The sequence below is a fragment of the Pogoniulus pusillus genome, chromosome 30 (genome assembly GCF_015220805.1).
Source record: "Pogoniulus pusillus isolate bPogPus1 chromosome 30, bPogPus1.pri, whole genome shotgun sequence".
Classification (NCBI taxonomy): domain Eukaryota; kingdom Metazoa; phylum Chordata; class Aves; order Piciformes; family Lybiidae; genus Pogoniulus; species Pogoniulus pusillus.
Window position 1 is genome coordinate 5,841,381 of NC_087293.1, and position 24,435 is coordinate 5,865,815.

Below are 24,435 nucleotides of genomic sequence, written 5' to 3' on the forward strand. Positions count from 1 at the left end.
CAGGCTGAGAAATTACTTTTTCACTAGCAGCTAGCTGGGATGAGAACACATGCAGGCAGGTTAACTCTTTCAGAGCTGCTAGAGCAGGAAGCAAAACTTGCATGACCTCTCTTGTCATTTCCCTGCTTCTCAGCTCACTTTCCAACAGACAGAGCACAGCATGCTTGTAAAGCAGCTCCGAGAAGACACATGCAAAGACTCAGAGAGCAACCAGGTCTCATTTGCATTATCAGAATCTGATGTCCAGTTGGACATGTGCCACTGTCAAAGAAAGGTCTGACACACAGTGCATGTGCTTGGTGCTGTGTTTGCACACCAAGAGCTGCCCAGCTTTCAAAGGCGTCACACAAGCAAAACCACTGGGAAGGGTCATTCCTCCTCCACAAACAGAAAATGAGATTGAGGTCATCTAACTCTAATCATATTTAAAACACCATCTGACACAGACTAGATAGCTTTTGAAAGGTATTCTAGACTTAGTGTCTTTTTGTTCTCTACCTCCAGCTTTGGTTCTGGTTGCCACTTCTCTACACAGCCTACTTTAGGTGATGGCAGGAACTGGATCCCAATCTCCTTAGCTAGGGAGGGACAAGAGCAAACACCACACTTGGAAGGCACTTCCATGTACTGGTCAGCAAGATCCTCGCTGTTCAAATCCTGTCCTCAGCAGCAGAAACAAAGAGATGCAAGTGCAGACCACTTATTAGGCAAGGCAAATTAACAATTCCACACGAATACAGTGCTCAGCAAATCTGTTTATAGGGATTATGAATCCCATTAATCTCATCCCTATGGCAGTCTCACTGTTTTGTTTAATACAAAAAGCTCCTTAGGACAGCTTCACCAGCCATCCTACCAACTGTTCACATCTGAACACCAGCAGCTTCTTTCTTGTCTGTGTGCAGCAAGGCAGGGAAGGGACAGGAATGGCTCTGGGAAGTTGCCTTGGGTGACCCAGCTATCATTAATTCTCACTCTGAGACAGCTAGAAATCACATTCACACACACATCTCAGAATGTGATTTATAAGCACATTCTGGACTGACAGCTGCCTCAGCCTTTCCACACACTTGGTCTTTTCTCCAGCTCCCCCAAGCTTTATTTTTAGGCAGCTTGCTCCTCCTCAGTGTAGATAGTGCTGGAGTCCTCTTGCATTGCACCCTGGAGAAGGTGCACAACTGGCTCATGCAGCAAACATCTACAGCGTCCAAATGCAGCACATCTCACGCCATCGTGCTCCAGATTCTCATGGCAATCCCAGCTAGACAGAGGTGAAGGGCGATTCTTGTCAGCCTGGGAGGGGAGGCACCAGTGAGGGTTCATAGCCTGAAGAGGCTCCTGTCAGAAATCCAGTTCCTGGCTGCCCTGTACAACTGGGTCTGCTGGTGGCACTACTTGGAATCAGCCTGTTATCTCCACAGCCATTTGTAGATGTCCCTCCAAAAGCACTCAATCCTATTCATAGTCTCCCCATCACTTCACTTCCTCTTCTCCCCTCCTAAAAGCCCTGTGAACAATAGCTTCTGCCTGACAATCAGCAAATTCTTACCAGGCAGCCATGCCAACAAAGAAATAAAGTCTGTTAACCTTTAACTAGCTCAAACATCTGCCCTAAACAGGCATCTTTCACCTTAAACTCACAGCTAGGAGAAGGCAATTTGTGACACACATGGTCAAAACAAATAGATGGTGCAGAAAGAACCATCTGGGCTGAGCTCTTCTCTCTCCTTGATCAAACAAATCCACAGCTGCTACTGCTGCAAAAAATTGCATTTCACTTCAAAATACAAACCCCAGAAGAGGTAAAGGGTGTGGGGAAAAATGAAAATACAGAAAGAAATGATACCCAGCCCAAGAGATGCTGGGTGCATAGAGAAAAGAGAGAAGTTATCCAATCAGCCAAGCACAAAGGAAGGATCAGGATCTGCCGGGCAAGACTGTAACGTTCCCTCATTGCCCAGTACAAGGCAATGCTGTGCCTTAACCAGAGGTGCACAGGCTGCTCCCACCTCTGTGTGTGCCTGAGGACATGTGGAGGCAGAAAGCTGATGGCTTTCTGAGCACCTGCCTTTTCCAAACCTTGGCTGAAAAGGCGAATGAAGATGACCAGCCATCAGTTTTATTTCCTGTGACAAGTCTTCTCCATATGAACAAATGTTTTCAGAAGATGGTTTCTGTGATGTGCTTTAAAGACCAATGATAAAAGCCATGCAATTACTTCCAAAGAGATCAGATGTCCCTTGGTTGTGAGCTGCTAAGCAAAGAATACTCATGTTCAAGTCACCACGTTAAAGCCTAACTAAATAATCTGAGTGCAGTATCAACGTGCCTTTGGAAACTAAAGAGCCACCAAGCTCCAAGACAGAAGGAGCACCAGGCTCTCCTACACACACAGTCAGAGATTGCTTTCTCCATCCCCACGTGTTTTTCTTAGAATCATAGAATCAACCAGGTTGGAAGAGACCTCCAAGCTCATCCAGGCAACCTTGCACCCAGCCCTATCCAGTCAACTAGACCATGGCACTAAGTGCCCCAGCCAGGCTCTGCTTGAACACCTCCAGGGATGGTGACTCCACCACCAACCTGGGCAGCCCATTCCAGTGCCAATCACTCTCTCTGCCAACAACTTCCTCCTAACATCCAGCCTAGACCTCCCCTGCCACAACTTGAGACTGTGTCCCCTTGTTCTATTGCTGGCTGCCTGGGAGAAGAGACCAACCCCACCTGGCTACAACCTCCCTTCAGGTAGTTGTAGAGAGCAATGAGGTCACCCTTGAGCCTCCTCTTCTGCAGGCTACACACCCCCAGTTTCCTCAGCCTCCCCTCGTGGAGTTTGTGTTCCAGACCCCTCCCCAGCTTTGTTGCCCTTCTCTGGACACATTCCAATATTTATTTTCATTTATCCTAACAGTCATTTTCTCTTCTGGCACAACGATACCAATGCTAACAACAAGTGGATGCAGTCAGTAATCAATCAGCAGCTACTCAGGAGTTTCAGTGTACTTTGTAGGGGTGTTTATGAAAAAAAACAACCACCATGCAAAGGAAATGAAGTCTTGGTCTAAATACAGAGTAAGCTGGTGGACAGACTACAAAGCACTGGAATGGAAGATTATTATAGCAGCAGGGAAAATATTACCCTGAAGGTGAAAAGTGTGCTTGGCTGCAGCCAAAACCAAAACACACCATTACTTCTGTAGTTGACCACACTTTCCTGCAACAGATTCAGAATTCACTTTATCCTTCCTGATGATGTAACTGCATAAACATTCAAAGTCATGTGTGAAGAGCTGTGGAACTAAAGCCCAGAAAGTCCTGGACTTCATATATTATATGAGCATAGATTTCTCCCTCCAAACTGACCTTTTTGTTTTGTTTTGGTTGGGGGTTTGTTTCGTTAGGGAATAGAGATAAAGAGATGTCAGGACATGAGAAAAGAAGGCCACAAGTCACATTTTTCCTAACGGATCCAAAAAGCTGAAGAGTTGACATCAGCATGTAAATGTCAAGTTTGGTCTTTGTCCATGGATTAGAGACCAGCTCTACAGAGCTCACACTTTAGAGAAGCCAAAAGCATCAGCAACTCAAGCATCTCTCTGCTATGATGTAAGGCAAGCAGGTAAGCAGAGACTTGTCAGCACTGTCCTGACAAGTTAAACACTTCAAAACAGCGGTTGCAAGGAAGAGTCCACAGAGCTGAGCACAGAAGAAGTAAAGTAATATGGAGTGTTTGGGAACAGGCTAAAAGCATCAAGTCTAGATATACTCCAGCTATTTATGATTAAAAACACATTAAGTTACCTTGAAGGAACTTGCATAAGGCTGTGATGAACTCTCCATAATTCAAAAATTAAAGATCAGAGAATGTCTTTCACAAAAGATATTCCCTGGCTCATCCAGAAGTTAAGGCAGAAATTACAGGGTGAAGTTTTACTAGACTGAGTTATATTTGGAGGGCTTTGGACTTGAGGAACATAAACATTTCAAGCTGAAAGGGATTGCTGTGAGATGACAGATGAGATCTTTCTGATAAGCTCCTTCTTAACTGCTCTAAAAACAAAGTCAATTTAGCTGCAATACACCAGTTACCAACAAATCATCCCAAACATTAGCTTGCAATTACAATCTTCCTTATTGTCCTCCCATACCCATCAGAATTATAATTACAAATTATCCACTGAGCACAGTTGTAAATAGAAACTGATTTTTTAAGTGTGTACTTGGGGGGAAAAAACAAACTATCAAACCAAACAACACTGCTTTAACTGATTCATGGTCACTCTCTGAAGAGATGACCCTTCCTAAGGATTTGTAACCAGGGAATGTATATCACTAAGACAGCCCAGAGGAGGAGAGGTGTAATCTATTAACACATTCAATACAACGACATCAAAGCATCCCACTGTCAAGGTGTTGGACAGCCAAACCTCCACAAGGCTGGATCTATGGGAGTCAATATGATAGATGCCTTAGAGTAAGGCATCAAAAGGAAAAAGAAAAGAACAAGAGAGCAACAGAAACATTAGATTGATGCAACTCACCTGAAAAGGAGCTTTGCCTGTTAGACACTGATAAATGATGGTTCCTATACTCCAGAGGTCAGCTTTGGCATCGTAGTGTTGAGACATAATGACTTCTGGTGCCTTTATGGGGAGAGAACAGAGATCTATTTCATGAAGGATGCAGTTTATTTGGTGGTTGCTTTTTTTAAGCAGCAGGAGGAACAAAACAGGACTCAGTGTTATGTTTTAAACATTCTTCACCTAGATTCCCCAATAACCATGAAAGATTTCCTCCCAGGAACACTGCAACACTACCTTGAAAGGGCCAATTCCCTAAGTGGGGGAAGCAGAGCCTTTCATTCAGACAGACAAAAAACAATTAGCCCACACAGTCTGGCCAGTTTGGGCAAACTCAATACCTTCCCTTCCCAGCATATCATATTCTGCTGAATCCACCTGTGCTTAGAAGAAGCCTCACTGAAATCAGACACATGAATCTTCTAAACCAAAGCAAGTGTCAGGTAAGTGATCAACAAGAGCAAAGGCTTACACTGCACAGGTAGGCTTCAGCCTCCATCCTGATCTGCAACACTTGCACTTTCCTCATTTAGTCCAAGATGGCAGCGTATTAATTATGCTCCAGAGGTTGCTGCCAAGGGCACAGTTTGGGTTCAAAGGCAGAGCTGTACGTTTCAGTCCAACAGCTTGAGCCCTGCTGTGCCTCAGACCGTGGTTTCTAATCTTATACTGTGCTCCCTCCCAGGCTTGTTCCAGAAGCTGGAGATGTTGCAAGTGCACAAAGGCCTGTGGCTCAGGAGACAGAATGCCCCAGGAGCAGCAGAAGAAGTGGGACAGAAGGGCAGGCCTGCTAATCCCACGTGTTTATAAGGACAGACTTCATTAGAGTGCTGCCAGCATGGAGCAGGATCAATTTTCTAGCTCTGTCACAAGTAAAGGCCATATGTAACAGGGGAAAAAAAATGGCAACAAACAAGAGTCCAGTATGTCCCCAAAGGAAGCAGGCATGACACCAAACAAAGCCAAGGAAGGAGAACAAGAACTGCACAAGGAAGATTCAAGTCTCACGTGACATGGATCATCTCAGGGTTCAGACAGAACACTCACTCTGGCATGGGCAAGACACCTTTAAGAGTGAAACTAAAAGAGCAGCAATGGGCTGTGAACTAAAGCACGCAGAGACTTCAAACATCTCCTAAGTTCCAACTGAACCTTCCCTCACCATCTTCCTTCAAATCAATCAGTAAAGAGAACAAATGAAACATTCTCAGATTCCTTCTAATGCCCAGTTGTTTAAAACAACAACAAGGTAAGAGGTCATCAGAAGCTTCCTCCAGCCCTTTGAGAAAACAACCTGGGTGTTCCCAATTACTTTTATGAGTCTCCAAAAGAAAAAGTATCACTAAAAATAGACAACTCAGGAAAACAAAACTTACATCATCTTCACATATAGCACAGCTCAAATAAACATCAGGCTTCCAAAAAAATGGGAAAGAGAGGAAGTTTGTCTTGCTTGAGAAACACCCTACCCTTGTGCAGTGCAGCACAGTCCAACCTAACTCTGCCCAAAGAACACAGACCAAAAAAAACCACCTTACAAACCCAGAGTGAATTAGATCATGGTCAAAATCAGGTACCTGCTGCCACGGGGCACTTGCAAGATAAAAAAATTCAACCTCAATTGATCCACAGCATCTTTTTGCTTCATGCTCACATCCACACCCTCAGAAACTATTAGATAGCTGTCTTGGACATTTCTACTTCTGGTCTGGTTTTGTCATTTTTAGATTTCACTGATTTGTCAGGACATCAAGCTCCTGACTGCTGCCCAGAGATCACCTCCTCACATCCTGGCACCAGAGTGGAAAGTGCAGTGGGGAAAGGGATCAGTTTGGGTTTTAAACAGCGTTCTTTCACAAGCTAAGGAGTTATTCCTGAAGCAGCTGGTTTGGTGAAAGAAACAGGAGTATAGGAGTGGAGGTGCTCAGGAGTGGGAATGCACAAAACAAATTGCACTCTGAAGCAAGTGAGCTCCATTTTCACCCACCTACTGTGTTGTACAGTGAAGAGCTAAAACCAGCTGGAGATTTTACAACTGCTGTTCTACAGGGACCCTGCTCCTGAAGCTGTAGCCTGAGCAAAAACAATTTCCAAGGCTGAGGTGACAGCAGAAGGCTCGTGGAAGCACTGTCTCCAAAGGGCTTGCTGAGGCAGTGCATCACTGAGGTTCCTCTCCAAGAGAGCAACACCACCAGTACAGCCAGGTGTGTGAAATTATCATCCCAGCCCTCACTCTGTTGTTGCTTTATTTGCAGCAGAGGAAACAGATTTTATTTCCCAATGCCTTCCACGGAGAGGCCCTGGTCCCCTCTAGGAGATGCCATTTCTGGGAGCAGACAACAACCAATACTCTATTTTGTTCAGCTTCATCTATCTACAGCTCACCTGACACTTAAGAGGACACCACAGGCACCTGTTGTCCAACATTCCCAGCAGCTAAAACTTTATGAAGTCCCTGTATAACAGCTGGCTTCTGACAAGTAGATAACATTTCACCTCTGGGGGAAAGACTAGCAAAAAAATCCCCAAAAGCTTGGTTCTGGTGAGCAAAGCAAGAGCAATCAGAAAAACCTGTGGGCAAACCACACTTACCATGTACATTGGTGAACCACACAACGTTGCTGCCATCATGTTGTTCTGTAAGTATCTGGCAAACCCAAAGTCAGCTATAAAGAGAGAGAGAAGGCAGGTCAGGATACGACACCAGTTCTAGAGAGCCTGCACCTTCTCCAGGGGATTCCCTGTTTTCCTTTCACTTCTTATCATCCTCACAGTGAGTGAAGTACTCAATTCTTAACAAGAGTGACAGCTCCCTTCTCAAGCAGAAACATCCTGTGCTAGTTGTTAATGCACACTACAGACACTAGGAAAGGACAGACCAAGCCACCAAAAAAAAGTATTCAGGAGAACCAACCTGCATTCATTTTGCAGAGATGCCACTTCCTCCTGTACCCATCTGCCTTCCAAAACTCATGCTTTCAGTGAGCATGTGCCAGTACACTGGAGCTGATTCAGCTGCTGCTATGTCAGATTCGTAGCTTGGGGAACTCAGAGATCCCCTCCATTGAGAAGAACACAATGTAACAGACACCCAAGACATACCACTGCTTGCCACCACCTCTAGACCAGCCCTACTGAAAACATCTTGTCCTGTTCTTTCAGAACAGTTTCAACAGTGCTAACGCCAGCACAAGGACAGAAAGTTGAGCCATAGCTCACCTGGCAGCTACAAGAGCCAGGGACAAGGAATACCAAGAAGAATTACCTCTGCAGGTTATTCAGCATCAGATCATATGATACTTTGAGGATGTCTCAAGGTTAGCAGATATTTGAAGCCAGGAGCCTGACACAGCTGTTTACACTGTCATCTGTCACTGATGAATTGGTTCAGCAAGCTGTTCCCTGGACCATGTACTTCTCAGGGCAGCAGGAGGGAGGACATGCAGAGCACATCACACCCAAAAGCAGCCTTGCCTGCAGCCCTCCTGCCTGCATCTGCAGCTCCCAGACACTTTCACCTTCCAGACAGCTCTGCATTTCACCAAAAATCCCTCAAAAGCCTCAGCCAAAGAAGTTGTCAAACTTTTCCACTAGACTTAATTTCTCAGCTGACTGAAAGCATCACCACTTTTCTCCACAGCACAGAGTCCAGGAGAGGCACAATTTTACCTAATTGGTGCCAGCTTCAGCTCTTGAACTGTAACAATCAGAAGTCCATGCACTGAGTGTGATATCATCAAGCACTCATTTCTGAGGGACCACAGGGGATATGTGTGCTCTGTAACTGGATTTCTGGAGCATCTGTCCCAACTGCTGGTCCATCTGTGCCACCTTCCTAATGTACAAAAAGTGAATTTCTTCAGGATGCAGTCTCCAACTCATACTGTTAACACCTGCTTTTAGGTGTGGCTGACTCTCTCGGTGCTCTGAGGCCAGACAGGACAGCAGCTAGTGTCAGGCCTTAAAGACACCAACATCTACTTCAACACTATTAAAAGCTGAAGACAGAAGTCCCAACACCTGCTCATTTCCTGGTAAGCCTGGGGATTGCAAGCCAGTTAGGGCAGGCTGGTATTCATTTCTGCTGAGGGAGGTACCAATCTGCTGGAAGCAGAGCAAGGTCTACCTGATTCTTTTGTGTTACTGTGTCCCAGCAGAGCAGAAACTCTAGCTCCTGCTGCTTGGAGCCAACTGATGGCTCATCTGTGACTGATGGTTACATTCAGCTGAGGAACTAAGTGAGGAAGATGACTAACAACAGTGCACTTCAAGAAGTGCAGCATCTCTTTCCTTGTCCTAGACAGCTGTCCAAAGGAACACTGAGGCTTGCCACTTTTCTATCACCAAACTCTCCCCACTTTGTCACTTTGGGTGACATCTGGAAACAAGGCCTTACCAATCTTGATGCGAATGTTGTTGGGATTTGACTTCCTGCCTCCAGCATAGGAAAGGAGAATATTCTGTGGTTTCAGGTCCCGATGGATGATGCCTTTGCTGTGCAGCATTTTCATGGCACCTGCTATCTGCTGGAGAAAGAGCCTGATGGTGTCTTCACTGAGTGTCCGCATGGCTAGGAAGGAGGAGAAAGAAAATGAAAACCACAGATGAAAAACTTACAATGCCAATTGTCTGAAGAGCCAGGGGGCAGATTCCTCACAGCAAATTAGCTATAAGTTGTCAATTTTACTTCCATGTATGGTGTTTTTTTCCTCCACACACCATTTCCAAATGATTCCTGTATGTGAAGGAGGGTGCTTGCATTCCCAGCTATTTCTGTGGTCAGGGCTGGTTTCAGTTCCAAGTCACCCATGGCAAACTTGGGCCAGTGGTGGGTGCTGAATGTGGGTTATCAGCTGGGTCCAGAAGTGACATTTGGTGGTTAGGGCTTCCCTCAGCAATAGCTGCTAGTCTGATCCAGGCAAGCACTAAGCAAAGCCTGTGTTTCAAGGAGCTGCCCTAGAACTACAGTCAAGAGTGGCAAGGTACTTATGGTCCAGATTATGCCAAAGGGTGGAGCTACAAAGATCTGTGACTTTAGGGTACGAGTCCAAGTCTAGGCCTAACTCTCATGCATCATTACCCATTTAACCAAACCACAATTCTAACCCCAAACCTAGTGTTAGGATGAACCATGGTCCAACATCTAACAACATATCTTCACCAAACACCCCCTGCAAACTGTCACCTGACCCCCTCCATAATGCATCCACAGACACAGCAAGACCATCTCAGAATGCTCCCATTTACATTATTTTTTATTTCAAAAGGTGCTTTTGTTATAAAAAAACCTACAAATCTGGAAGCTCCAAAAGGCACTCTCCTGAGACACAGGCTTCCCAAGAGCTGCAGTGTGAAAATAAACACTGCAGAGATGAAAATAATGCTCAACTGGCTCTTTTAATCAGAGCAACACAACATCAGCTCTCATTATTTTAAGAGTTATACATGTGAAGGTCTTGCCAGAGCTGGGAGCAGCCTGCTGAACAAACCCCAGGAGCAACAGTGCTACCAGCCTGCCTCCTTGGCTGTTACTGGGCAAGTCAGGCTTACAGCAAGCACCATTCCACTGGAATAAAAGAATTCCTCTCACAAAAGGGGCCTGTAAATTACTTGGGACTTTACTGGTGTTTTTCCAGCTGCTCTCTAGTAAGACATTAAAACAAGCTGGCTGAAGCTTCAAAATGGTCCTCTACCCAGTCAGCTAGAGGGGAGGAATCCTTATGGCAACACAGATGAGGTTGCACACAGTTTTAAGACAACACAGGAAATGAAAAGCCTAACTTTTAAAATAGGTGCATGGGAAACAGCAAGGGACACAGGTAAGTTAAAGAGCACTTGGAGCAGAAAATAAACTCCCACTACTCATAAACCTCACTGCTCTAGGAGGAGGGACAAGCAGAGCTAAAATGTCACCATGGCTATCAGCTGGTTCTGAACACATACACGTGAGACCAGTGCACATGTGCATGGAGTTTCTCTCCTCTGACTGGGTCTTTTTTCTCATGAACTGACACTCAACTGGAATTTGAGACTCCTCTGCAAGAAGGAGAGATTTTTGGGGAGGTCTATTTAAGGGTGCTAAGAGTCAGCTCAGATGTAAGTCTTCCAAATCCATCTGCATCTTCTGAAGAATAGGCTGCCTCATTAACCAAGCTTTCCCTGACCTGCACCCAAAATCTATCAGTCTACTCAGTCCTGTACCATTTTCTGTCTCTTAAAGGCCAGGCATCTTAGGTTGTACTCAATCTTCTCTGCACTATTTCTGTGACTCCTGTTCAAGAATATCCACCCAGGAGGAGTTAAAGCACCATCTTTAAAACAATGAGAAATCCAAAGTTTCAATTCCAGGCAAGCCCAGGAAAGGACAAGCTGCCTCATCATTCCCCAGACATGAAGCAAGACTTGAAGCTTGGCAGCTCTGAACATTATTAAGCGAGCAGGCAATTACAAACTCCTGGCTAAATACACTCTGCCTCCAGCAGATAAATGTTGTGGGGAGCCTTGTTCTGACCTGCAGTTCCAGCAGCACACCACATCTTTAAGGCGTTACCCTCTCCTTTATATAACTTGGTGGCTGTAAGGCCAACACAGCACCAGCCAGCAGCTCTCTGCAAACCAGCTGAGCCACTCTAACGTGGGGTTTTAACTCTTTACACTAAGAACACCACCACTGCTACCAAGAGCAGAAAAATCCATTCACCCAAAGAACACGGGGCCTCTAAGCTACTAACTGCTGCAGAATTTAGGCTTTTCTATTCCACAGAAAGCTGTACAAAGCCCTCAGCCCTACAGGGGTATTGTCCTCCTGACACAGACAGAGTCTAAGCTGTTGTTTTGAGCCTGCAGACAGCTTCCCCCAGTGCAACTGCTGTGGATATTTGAGTCACTGTGTCACAGCACAGCAAAATTAGACAGAGGTCTATTGGTCTCTGGCAGCATTAAATCTCACAAATCCATGTGGTACAGCAAGGCAGGATGGCTGAAACTGAGATGCTGCCCTCAGTAAGAGAGAAGGGACAGTTGGTTACTCGGGGAGCATAGGGGCAAACCCTTTGCCTCCTGCCATTAACAAACAGGACCCAAGACAAAAACAAAAGTCCTTATCTCTCCTGCCCAGCCCATCGCTGTACTGCATGACAGCAGCAACCTCCAGCTGAAGGACAGAGACATAAATACAACTGACACCCTCAGTAACCTCAGGATATTGGTCTGCAAAAGATCTTCTAAACCAGTTACGGCTGGCAGAGGGAGCGAGAAGATATGGAAGAACTCATTCAAAGTGCCTCAAAACCCAAACCAAGTGTGGAAAACAAAACAACTCTTTGCTGCATTCCAGTAAGGAACTTGCACTTCTGTCCTCATAGAAAGGAGATGTTCTCATCTTCACCAGCCAACTGCTGGCAAAATCCTAAGCCTGCCCTGAAGCCTGGGCATCCCCATGGATGTGACTCAATGGTGGACAACACGTTCTTGCAGAGAAGGCTGTTTCACAAGCCTCACTCTGCCATTACTGAGAAGTAATAATATCCCTGTGTTTATTTTCATGGGCTCCACTTCAGTGACGAACAAGGCACTCAGCTTACTGCCAGGGGAACAGCAGCTCCACAGGTCAGTAGATCAGAGCAAATATTTACTGTGGGTCAGTGTGGGGCTTGCATGCCTTGTAGCTCCTGAGGCGTAGGAAAAGGATAAAACCACCTAAAAGTGCCCTGGGTCAGGCTGTGCTGAGATGGTCAAGCTGCCAAGAGGCTGCAGGGTGAATTGTAGCAAACAGCCTTCGTCAGCTGATCCAAGGATAGGAGCACTGGAGAACACCTCCTGATGTTACATGACAACATCAACTTGGAAAAGTTATTTAGGAAAAAGAGCTTCTCCTCTTACCCACAGGTGCCACAAGTGTCTCTGGCATGGGCCAAGCAAAATCACACTGAAGTCGTGAGATCAAGCTGATTTATTTGGGGCCTGCCTTGTAAATGCCTCAGCTCTACTCACACAGAACATGGCCAGTGAGACTCCTGTGAAGTTCCATACAAGTGAAGAGTTATTCCAGCTAGATCTAGTCTTACCACAGGTATTTCTTAATTCCCTAGCTGTAGACAGTGAAAAGTTACACAGCAGTGTCTCACACTGTGCAGAAAGGTCCCCACATCACTTGAAATGAACTATAGTAACAGCTCCTTGCACATGTAATCATCATCATCATAGAATCCACCAGATTGGTAGAGACCTCCAAGCTCATCCAGGCCAACCTAGCACCCAGCCTTAGCCAGTCAACCAGAGGCACTAAGTGCCTCATCCAGGCTTTGCTTGAACACCTCCAGGGACAGTGACTGCACCACATCCCTGGGCAGCCCATTCCAATGCCAATCACTCTCTCTGCCAACAACTTCCTCCTAACATCCAGCCTAGACCTCCCCTGGCACAACTTGAGACTGTGTCCCCTTGTTCTGCTGCTGGATGCCTGGGAGAAGAGACCAACCCCACCTGACTACAGCTTCCTTTCAGGTAGTTGTAGACAGCAAGGACATCACCCCTGAGTCTCCTCTTCTCCAGGCTAAACAACCCCAGCCTCTCCTGGTCAAACCAAGCAATGTCCACCTCTGACACAAAGTTATCCTCTCAGAGATGTGCTCTCCAAAAAGCAGGTTTAAGAACAGTCATGAATATACATTCCTGAGCTTGTGCCTATGTCAAGTCACAGAACTTACAAAGCTTTAGGTCAGCCTGTTCTGACCTGAGGCCACAGAATTCCAGTTATTCCCATAATGGGGACTGTCACTCCTGTAGCACTTCCCACAGCTCTACCACAAAGAGCAGCAAACTGCTACTCTCAGCTCAAATCTCACCCTATGGTGAATAAGTCTGACGAATTTAGGGGGGGAACAACTCCCAAACTACCACAGGTGGGCTTTAAATGAAAGCAACAACCACGGGGGTCTGTCAGAAAGGAAACTGCACTGTACCATTAAGGAATACCACAGAAGTTGTACTTGGAGGACACACAAGCTTGGGTTGTATCAGAGATGGGGCTGCCCAACACCATATCCCAGGTGAAACACATACTGCCTTGCAACGTGCATGGATGCACGTCCTCCAGTTGTGAAGGCAAAGAGAATTAGAGTGTCTTTGGATCCAACACAGAATTACTTTATTGCCTAATGCTTGTAATTAGAGGGCAGAATGGATTGGGAAGCTTACAAGCAACTCATTCAATGAGAAACAAGGGATTTGCATGTGTAGCTTGCATAAGTGTTAGAGGAACCACCAGCAAAATCGACTGGGGAGACAGTGGGAAAGTAGATGTTGCAATTAAACACCACCATCACACAATTATTCAAGTAACTGAAGCAGCACAACAAATGCTCAGTAGAGATGAGCCTTCTGTGTACCAGTGAAATGCCCTGGAAGAAAACCTGAGCTTTCCAAAATGAGTTTTTAGGAAGAAAAAAAAAAATCATCATCATCAAAAGCAACCCAAGCACCTGCAGAAGGTCAGAGAGGAGATACCCCAGAGGAGCATGTGGTGGAACAGGGAAAGCCATGTGTATCATAGAATCATAGAATCAACCAGGTTGGAAGAGACCTCCAAGATCATCCAGTCCAACCTAGCACCCAGCCCTATCCAATCAACTAGACCATGGCACTAAATGCCTCATCCAGTCTTTCCTTGAAGACCTCCAGGGACAGTGCCTCCACCACCTCCCTGGGCAGCCCATTCCAATGGTGCAAAAGCTGACACTGGTATCTAGGGTCTGGGATCTGGAAGACCCAAATCTCTGTTACAGTGATGGGAGTAACCTAACTTTGGTGCTGCAGTCCCTTACTGCCTGCTCTCTCTGGAGATCCATGCCCGCTGGTGCTCTTTACTGGCAGGCAGACGTTACAGGTTCAAATAAAAGCATCAATTTCCCAGTCACAGCAGCTGCTCTTTACAGCTGCCAAGGTAAAATATTGTATTGGTTAAAAACAGAGATAAAAGGTAACTCTTCCAAATTAAGCCAGAGAAAGAAGGATCACACCTTACACCCCAGGCAACACTCAAAGAAGCCACACTGGGTAGATGTGGATTTTATTTGGAAATAGAATTCATCATCACACTCCCAAACTAGCCACCAAATTCCTGACTCTTCTCATCTGATAAACAAGCAAGTGAGCTGCACTCTAGAGCATGCTCTGCTTTTGTTTCCTGGTGGTGGGCTCACAGAATGGAGAAGATGACAATGTCCATGTGGAAACAGCAGCAGGAAGATTTTGTATAGAAGTCATTTGAGCAGAAGCTGTGCTTTCATTTACATTCACGGCTTTACCAATGAGAGTGCACAGCCTTGTGCCTAAACATCAAGGTTCCTTTCCATCTGTGGTGGCTAAAAAACTTCATTTTACCAATGGCAAGGCTTTGAAAGCTGAAGCTTGACTGGTTTGTAAAAGCATTAGTAAAATTTGCACTCCAAGGATAAAAAGAAGGTATCAAAGACAAAGCCATTTTCCACTTGGTATTTATAACTGTGTTGCAGCACCTCTAAAGATGCTCTTTTTAAAGCACAGCAATATCCAACAGATGCAAAACACCATCACTTATCTAAGACAAAGCACACTGAATATGGCTTTTAACAAAACAAATGCTTGTAGCTTCTGTCTCATCCCCACTTTAAATAAACAAGACACATGAAAGGCAGAATATTCCCTCATTTTCCTTCAAATACTAAACCCTTTCTGAAAATTCCTGTCCACAAACCTAACTATTTACCCTGTATGAAACAAGTGCAACACACTGGCATCAAGCCCCAAAATAAGCATTCCAGGGACACCACCAGCAGCTCTAGGGCAAATGTAAATTCACCTTTTAATCCTTCAATTTTTGACATTTCCAGGCATCATGTACTTCAAATAAGGAGCCCAAAGTATTATCCAGCTGACTAGCTTTTAATGTGAACAATGTGAACAAACTTTGTTTAGCCATGACCCAGAGCTACATGTAAAATGAGATTAAAGTTGTCTCTTCACATTTAGTAATCCTTTAGTTAACATGCAGAACAACAACAACAACAAAAAGGCTATTTTAAAGAAAAAAAAAGGTAGGAAACAGGAGCTGTGCCTGACTGCAGCTAAGCAACTTTTTCAACACATCATCCTGCTCCTGCGTAGGTCATAGAATCACAGAATCAACCAGGTTGGAAGAGACCTCCAAGATCATCCACTCCAACCTAGCACCCAGCCCTAACCAGTCAATTAGACCATGGCACTAAGTGCCTCAGCCAGGCTTTGCTTGAACACCTCCGGGGATGGTGACTCCACCACCTCCCTGGGCAGCCCATTCCAATGCCAATCACTCTCTCTGGCAACAACTTCCTCCTAACATCCAGCCTGGACCTCCCACGGCACAACTTGAGACTGTGTCCCCTTGTTCTGTTGCTGGTTGCATGGGAGACCAACTCCCACCCAGCTACAACCTCCCTTTGGGTAGTTGTAGACAGCAATGAGCTCTGCCCTGAGCCTCTCCAGGCTGCACACCCCCAGCTCCCTCAGCCTCTCCTCACAGGGCTGTGCTCCAGGCCCCTCACCAGCTTTGTTGCCCTTCTCTGGACACCTTCCAGCACCTCAACATCTCTCTTGAATTGAGGGGCCCAGAACTGGACACAGTACTCAAAGTGTGGCCTGAGCAGTGCTGAGTACAGGGGCAGAATAACCTCCCTTGTCCTACTGGCCACACTGTTCTCGATCCAGGCCAGGATGCCATTGGCTCTCTTGGCCACCTGGGCACACTGCTGCCTCATCTTCAGCTACTCTCTACCACTACCCCCAGGTCCCTCTTTTCCTGGCTGCTCTCAGCCACTCTGTCCCCAGCCTGTAGTGCTGCTTGGGGTTGTTGTGGCCAAAGTGTAGAACCCTGCACTTGGCCTTGTTAAATCTCATCCCTTTGGCCTCTGCTCACCTATCCAGCCTGTCTAGGTCCCTCTGCAGGGCTCTCCTACCTTCCAACAGATCAACACCTGCTCCTAGCTTGGTGTAATCTGCAAACTTACTAATGATGGACTCTATCTCTTCATCCAGGTGATCAGTAAAGACATTGAACAGGACTGGGCCCAGCACTGATCCTTGGGGAACACTACTAGTGACAGCTCCCAGCCAGTTCTTGACCCATATCAGAGTGAATCTGTCCAAACCATGAGCTGCCAGCTGTGCCAGGAGCTTGTTGTGGCAGACAGTGTCAAAGGCTTTGCTGAAGTCCAGGTAGACTCCATCCACAGCCTGCTCCACATTCACCAGGCAGGTGACCTGATCATAAAAGGAGATCAGGCTGGTGAGACAGGACCTGCCCTTCCTAAACCCGTGCAGGCTGGGCCTGATCCCTTGGCCATCCTGTAGGCACTCAGGTGCAAAGTGACTGTCACATTTTTTCCTCTACCCGTGCGATGGGCTGCACTGAAAATTAGCTTGGGAGGCTGAAGCAATATCCCAGGGTAACACACAAAGCATGGTTCATTCAGTTTGATGGTAAAGACACAGATTCACCAGAAGGTTAAGGAAGCCCAGTCATCTGTGCTAGAATCTCCACCCTGAAGTGAGTAGTTTTTACCATCACAACACTGCTGGCTACCCTGCAGTCACTCTCAATACATAGAAGAAAGAGATGTGTTCTGTCCCAGATGTGGGGCCACCCTTAAGGGAAAACTTAAAGAAACTGAAATATCCTCTTGGGATCTTACCTTATTCCAGCCCTACAGAACTGCAAGACTTCAGTCAAAAAAAAAAAAGAGACAAAGCACATCCCTAGCAGTGTGAAAAACTGTCTAAACTGTAAGGCCATTGTAACTAAAACGTGGCACACCACTGAAGTAGCCACTGACCTACACAGGAAAGGCTACAACACTAACTTGCCATGGATTCTCAGTTTTCAAACGATTGCCAGGGGTGAAACTACTGTCAGAAGAAGAGCAGTGATAGTTCATTCAGGCTGCAGGAATTAATCAAGAGATATCATCTGCTTCCTTAGACCTGCCACAAAGCCCAGCAACTTTAATGAGCTAAGACAGTCAGATTTTTCCTCTGAACACAGAGGACATTCTCCATATTGTTCTACTTACTGTGAAGATAGTCTGCCAGGTCACCACCATTACAGTACTGCAAACAGAAGAGAGAGCTCAGTTAATGCAAGGCAAATCAAAGATTAAACAGGAAAACAGCAATCGTCACTAGGATGGCAGCTTTAGCATGGTAGTTAAACCTAAATAATCACCTATGGCAGAGTGTGTGTTCAGCACTTGGCAGGGAAAAAAATAAACCAGCCACACTCCAGCAGGTTTCTCTTCTGTCCTATTTCCCCTGCTCCTTCCATTGCATTGTGATCCACCAGCATTAAGTGGTGTTTTGTGCATGTGCACAACCCTGTGCTTGCACATCAGGGAGAAAGATCAAAGGAGAACAAAGCAGAGGGTCACATCAGGAGAGACCTCCTAAAAAAGCTGGTTGAGGAGAGCCTGGGAACAGGCACAACTGAAAGCTTTAATTCCCCACATCCTTATCATTATGGAAAGTCAACAAGACTGCAGAGGAAGGAAAACATTTGAAAGTTCTGTAGTTAAGATGTGTGAGGAAAATTGACTTTCCACATAGCTTTGAAGCAGATACTCCTCAGTAACACCCATCTGACCCTTGAGGTAAGATGTCTGACTGATTAAACCTGTGCTAGCAGAACGGCAGCAAAATGAAACACACACCCCCCCGGCTGCTATCTTCACCCACACTGTCCCAGTTCTCAAAGCATGTGGCTGCAGATTAGATTAGCAAACCACCACAGGTGAGACTGGGAGCAGAAAGCACTATTGGTGCAACAAGCTGGGCTGTTTGAACCAAGGGAAAAAGAAGGAAATGGAACAAAAAGGGGGGAAAGGTGAAATTAATACAAAGACACACTCACCTCCATAACCAAGTAGACAGAGTTTGCCAGCTCCTGAGGAAAGAGAAAACAGGAAAATCAAACATTTATGCACTGCAGTATTTCACATACATTACAGGTACTGCACTTCTTTAAATGGGTAAACTCTGCTTTCTCTGATTGAAAGGAAAGAGAGAGGTAAGCTTTGTTAGGGATTTATCCCTGGATTGCTTACTTGGGAAGTGCCAAATATTGAAGCATGTTACTGCTTTACCTGTGTGCACCTATTTAACCAACCAACTCTCCTGTATGGCTCCTTGGGTCAATATGTTCCTGGTTTTTAGGATTAACTGTGGCATGCAATACAGATGCTGGCACACCACTATCTTAGAGCCTTGGTTTCCACATTTAACTTGGCAGCTATGCTCACATGAGCAGTGCTAGTCTGAACCCAGAGATAACAACAATGCAACTTTAGGACCTGCAGTTCAATCCCATGACTGAGATGTGCCCAAGAGATTCACCTTTAATTTGAGGGCAAAAAGGAAAGAGCTCAGGTCAAACCCCATCACATTAGCCTGTTTCTCCACAAGCATTAAGGAGTGTTACTTTCAAGTGGCTAAAGCTTCCCAGATGATCACAGAGGTTAACAGCAAAGTCCAGGCCAAACACAGTTTTTCCTGAATTTGCTACAGGTGCTGCACTGTCACTTTTCACAAACTGGAGAGGTCATTTCCAGCCTTAGCTCATCTCCACTGTCATGCTTTTCACAAACTGGAGAGGTCATTTCCAGCCTTAGCTCATCTCCACTGCCATGCTTTTCACAAACTGAAGAGGTCATTTCCAGCCTTAGCTGATCTCCACTGTCATGCTTTTCACAAACTGGAGAGGTCATTTCCAGCCTTAGCTGATCTCCACTGTCATGCTTTTCACAAACTGGAGAGGTCATTTCCAGCCTTAGCTGATCTCCACTGCCATGCTTTTCACAAACTGGAGAGGTCATTTCCAGCCTTAGCTCATCTCCACTGCTATGCTTTTCACAAACTAGAGAGGTCATTTCCAGCCTTAGCTGATCTCCACTGCTATGCTTTTCACAAACTGGAGAGGTCATTTCCAGCCTTAGCTGATCTCCACTGTCATGCTTTTCACAAACTGGAGAGGTCCTTTCCAGCCTTAGCTGATCTTCACTGGTTCCCTGCTCTTAAGAAGTATGGTCAAGGTTGTGCACACACTGTACAAGCACAGGATAGTGCACAGCAGTATCTCACAAACACAGCACCACGGAGCCACATGATGAACTTCAGTGTCTGCAACTCACAAGCTGACACCAGCAGCTGCCTGGCACTTGCTCCACAGAGCACAGATGTGTAGCCAGCCAGATGTTCAACCTTGAGAAGGGCAAACAACTCTAAATCCTCTCACTGAAGCAGACATCAGTCAGAAGCACATCTACTACATAAAAGCTTGTGTGCTAGAAGTCAGTTGTAAACTCCAGGCCAGGCCTGGACAAGTGCAGGCAGTAATCAGCATGGTAACTGGAGAAGCTCTGAAATCAGTGGCAGAGCAAGAGACTTTCCACTTCCACAGCTCCAGGGCAGCAAGCCTTTACTTACAGGCTGTTTAGGCACTCAACTGCCTGATTCTTCTCAGCCTGACTACAATTTCAGAAAGTTCCAGCATCTATCCTACCAGCCTTTTAGTCTCCACTGTCTGCTCTCAACACCTTTCATCTCTGCTTGCCCACAGGACTACCTCCCAGCAAACCTGAACCAAACTGACTGCCTCTATGCCTTGAGTCTTCAGCACCTCCCATCATTTCTCTTGCAGTCCTCTCAACCTCATAACATGAATTCCGAGTTCCCAGATGCTTGCTGGTTAGGGGAGGGTGGGGAAGAGGTGAGGAAACTGAGTTCCCTATGATTTGGGACACCCAAGCTACAACTGCATAGGTCACCTTCCTGTGGAGGAGCTCAAGGCACCAGGCAATCCAGCAACTTCAGCTCACGCAGGTCCCCACTTCAAGCACTCCTTAGAAGCCTAGGCTGTGCATCTAGGCTCTTATAGCTGTTCTCACTGCCAAGCCCAGCCCAGCTTTTTGAAAGTCCCTTTGTCTGGTCAAAAAGCAATTTTCTGCGACATTTCAAGCTAGCATTTGATGCATTTCCTTGCATGCCAAGTACTGCTTTAAACTGGCTTTGTTTTCCAATCTCTGCATTTAAAAGCAGCACACTCTTAAGTCATCTACTTCCACACAGCTCCAGATGAAGTGAGAAACCAGTCTGTGGTTAGAAGCACTAGCCCAGGGATGCTGCACAGGAAGAAAACCGCAGGCATCCTCATCAGCTTTGCATGTGACAAAGCACTAGGGGGGAAACTTCCAGAAGTGCTTCAAACCCACCAGCTGCTGCTGTCCTTAGCAGGAACAGCAGGAGGTCAGAAGTTTGTGAAGGACACCCCATTCTCACCCTTCTCTGGCAGGTCCAGCCACAGATGGACCAGAAGACATGGGGACACACCAGCAGCATGGTGCAGCTGGTCAGGGAACAACCAGGGGCTGCAAGACATCGAGCTTCCTACACGGCAACTGCTGGGCATGGAGAAAGCATCTGAGGGAGGCTGCAGCTCATTCTCTGCCATGACAACATTCTTGTCTAACATGCTGTGATCACTGCAGCTCAGTTACTACACATTGCTATGTATAGTGCCAGCAGGGCTCAGGGAAGCTTAATATATTACTACCTATATGGAAAACGAAGAAGAAGTTTAGCTTACACAAACCAAGTCCAAAAGGCTATTTGTAATAAGCTATTAGCCAACAGCTAATGTACACTGCACAGTTTGGTTGTTTTTCCACTGTATGCTATTTAAAGACTCTGAAAACAAATATCACCAAGCAAGTAATTGATTTTTGGCAGCCAGTGTGTACAGTGATGAGGGTTAAATCAGGACCTAATCAGGCAAGGGAGATGCTCTGCTCAACTTCCCCACCACCAAAGTGACCTTGGTGGTTGGTGGTTTTATTCCAGCAACACGGGATGAAGAGATAAGGCAGCAACGTCTGAAAGGCTAAGAGAGAAAGAGGTGGTTCCCCCAAACATCCACTGACAACAGCATCCTCTGAATAGTCAAGCCTTACTAGGAAGCACTCTCCATCCTGCTCACACACACCCAAGCAGCAGAGGAACATTTAAGTGAGGGTATTTTCAGAGCAGATGCCTGTAGCAGGCATGACAACTTCCACACTTGCAACTTTAGCACTTCAAGACCCACTCAGCAGAACAATATTTGCAGGAATTGTGCCAACAAAATGAAACACTTATTTTAGGAAGGGCCCTGGAAACAAGCTCTTGTTTGGAAAAATCCTTCAGCCAGTAGCTTACTGTGGTTACAGTGTTGTCTAAAGTGATTTCTGGTTTCCCAAATGGGCTGATGGACTTGTCCCAAGCTGATTCAGCAGAAGAAGCTACTTCTCCATTTTTATCCTCCCACAGCATTTATGATTTTCTTCATTAAGAAAACAAGGGGGGGAAGGGAAGCACTGCAAGCCAAAAGTTGCAGGCTACCAGTCTTTCTGAAAAGAGACAAAATGCCCTTTCCACGTTGGTAACAAGAACTATATTACAGTTTGTTGTATTTCTGCAGAGGCTTATATCCAAGAAGTGATACAGATAATTTCCTCTGGAACTCTTACTCACATGTGCCAGCAGCCTGTGCAGCCAAGGCTAATCCTGTCACTGAACAATCCTGACAAAGAGAGCAGCACAGAGGCAACCCCCTAACTTTTCTTCTCATCACAAAGTGCAGCAGTCCCCAAACCATGCTCCACAACAACACCAAAAGGCCTCTGCCAAAAACATTAAGCTGATAATTAATCAGCCTGGATCACTGCCTGACTCGTAGTTCTTGCAGCAGAGGCCCCAGCGATTAAGTTACCATTTAATTGAGGGCAAAAATAGGCAGCAGCCTCGACTGTCTACAAATAACACACATCTGCTGACAGAGGACAAAGAAACTTCATTTAGCAGTACACCAGAAATGACCCCAGGAGAGAGCTGTGTCAGAAGTTCCTCACTGGGACACCAGGAGGATGGTTATTATGGACACCAAGCCCCAGCAGCTCTGTCTCCCTTTAAAGTTTTTCCTCCACCCACACTGGAAGGTGGCATGATCCTCTTCTTGGAAAGTGTGCTTAGGTGTGTCCCAAGGGAAATGTCTGGGTGTACCCACAGTTAGTCATCCTCCTGCCACAGCTTTAAAAGTCTGCAAGAGGAAACTTCCTTAGAGAAATCCTCCTCTGCACCCAGCCTGCCAGCAAGTTTAGAAAGGGGAAAAAAGGTGGAAGTTTAATTATCTAAGACTCCAAAACTGGACTAGATGATCTTTAGAGGTTTTTTCCAACCCAAAGCATTCTATGAACACTCTTTCAGCAGTGCAGTGTCCTCGCCAATTTGTGTGGGACACATACTGTAACACACACTGGGGCTTCCATCTCACACAAATGGTCTTCTCTAGTAGGAGTGAGGGGTCCAAGAGGAACACTTGGAATACGAACTGTGCATCCACTAGCTCCATCCTAGCTCCACTAGCAACCATGTGCTAAACACCATGTGGCTGACAAGGCTCCTGCTGCCTACAGCAGACAAGCTGTGTGGGCCCCCTCAACCCAGGTTTGAATAACAGTTTACCACTGCCTGTTTGTTGGCCTCCCTCTGATGGCAAAGCTTTCTGGTTTGTACCTCTCAGAAGGTATCTACCATGTGCTGCTCAACTCTGCCTCTCAAACAGCAACCCAGAGCAGCTGCCAAGCAAAGGTAATTGCCATGCACAGATCTCTAACGGGTCTAGGAGCCAACAATTGCACCAACACAACACAAAAACGAAAGCTGATGGTCTGACAGTGGGAGATAAACTTAACACCAACTGCAAGCTAAACTTTTCCACTATTTATTCAATGATACTTCCCTACTGGCTGCAGCTGAACCACAGCACACCACATCCTCCTGTTTTGCAAGGAAGATCTCATGGAGCTAGTGCCCTTTTGGCCCACGGTCTCCAGTCATCACTCTTCTGACAGGGGCAAAAACTAATTCCTAGACAAGAGCACCTGAAAAGCCTCTAGCGAAGGGAGAGGCTCCCAGACCGTCTGGGCTTGGGAAACAACCCCCACCGTTCTCAAGAGAGGGAGGAAAGTTTCCAAACAGCAAAATCTCTTGGTATTATTTGACTCTGGCACACAGCTTGGCTTGAGCAAGCAAAGCCCTGAGGAGGAACAGGAAAGCAGCCATGCTACACAAGGATTATCTCTTGATGCAGCTATGTGAATGGAAGCAAGCTAAAAGACAATAGTAACACCAATCTGAACTGTGGGAGCATCTACCAAAACTCACCCTTTGCACAACACATCTAAAGCAAACAGCTTCAAGCTATTTACATGCCTTTTGACTTCATGTGGAAAGAAAAACACATCTTGGAGCCTACTCTGTTTCTCTGCTGTCTGGCCCTGGTTCTTCTCCTTACTCCTCCTGAATCTTACCATTGAGTAATTCAGGAACATTTCAAGCAGGTTTCCAACTCAGAAGACAATAATTAACTCAAATGAAGGAAGACAAGGAGGAAAGAATAGGAGAGCACTTATTCACTGCAGTATAATCTCTCTGCACAGACAGACAACAGCACAAAGCATTTCTCAAACTCCAACAGCTTCACAGCCAGACAAAAGCACACATTAAGACAGACTTGGGATTCAAGTCAAGGTCCTGCACCAAGAGATTTAGCACCTTACAGGGACCCAACAGCCATTTTCCTCTGGTGTATGGGCTACACTGGAAGTGATAAAGTCTTGGGCTATGGCAGCAGTCACATAAGCATGGCCTGGGAGATGATACACAAGTAACAAATATCATCGTCCAACAGTTTACTCAGTATCTTTGCCTGTTTTGGCACAAGCAAGTCCAGCAATAAAACCTACTGCTACAGACT

General features: G+C 46.0%; 1 protein-coding gene across 3 annotated transcripts in view; it reads right to left on the reverse strand.

Moving 5' to 3' along the window:
* The window catches only part of ULK1 (unc-51 like autophagy activating kinase 1), an 86,781-nt gene that overhangs the window by 50,554 nt on the left and 11,792 nt on the right, over window positions 1–24,435 (reverse strand). For all 3 annotated transcript variants that reach the window (XM_064168576.1, XM_064168577.1, XM_064168575.1), the window contains exons 5-9: window positions 18,499–18,531; window positions 17,666–17,702; window positions 8,977–9,150; window positions 7,173–7,246; window positions 4,542–4,643 (exon numbers count right to left, since the gene is read on the reverse strand). In XM_064168576.1, coding sequence (XP_064024646.1) covers window positions 4,542–4,643; window positions 7,173–7,246; window positions 8,977–9,150; window positions 17,666–17,702; window positions 18,499–18,531 — 420 coding nt within the window. The remainder of the gene's footprint in view (window positions 1–4,541; window positions 4,644–7,172; window positions 7,247–8,976; window positions 9,151–17,665; window positions 17,703–18,498; window positions 18,532–24,435) is intronic.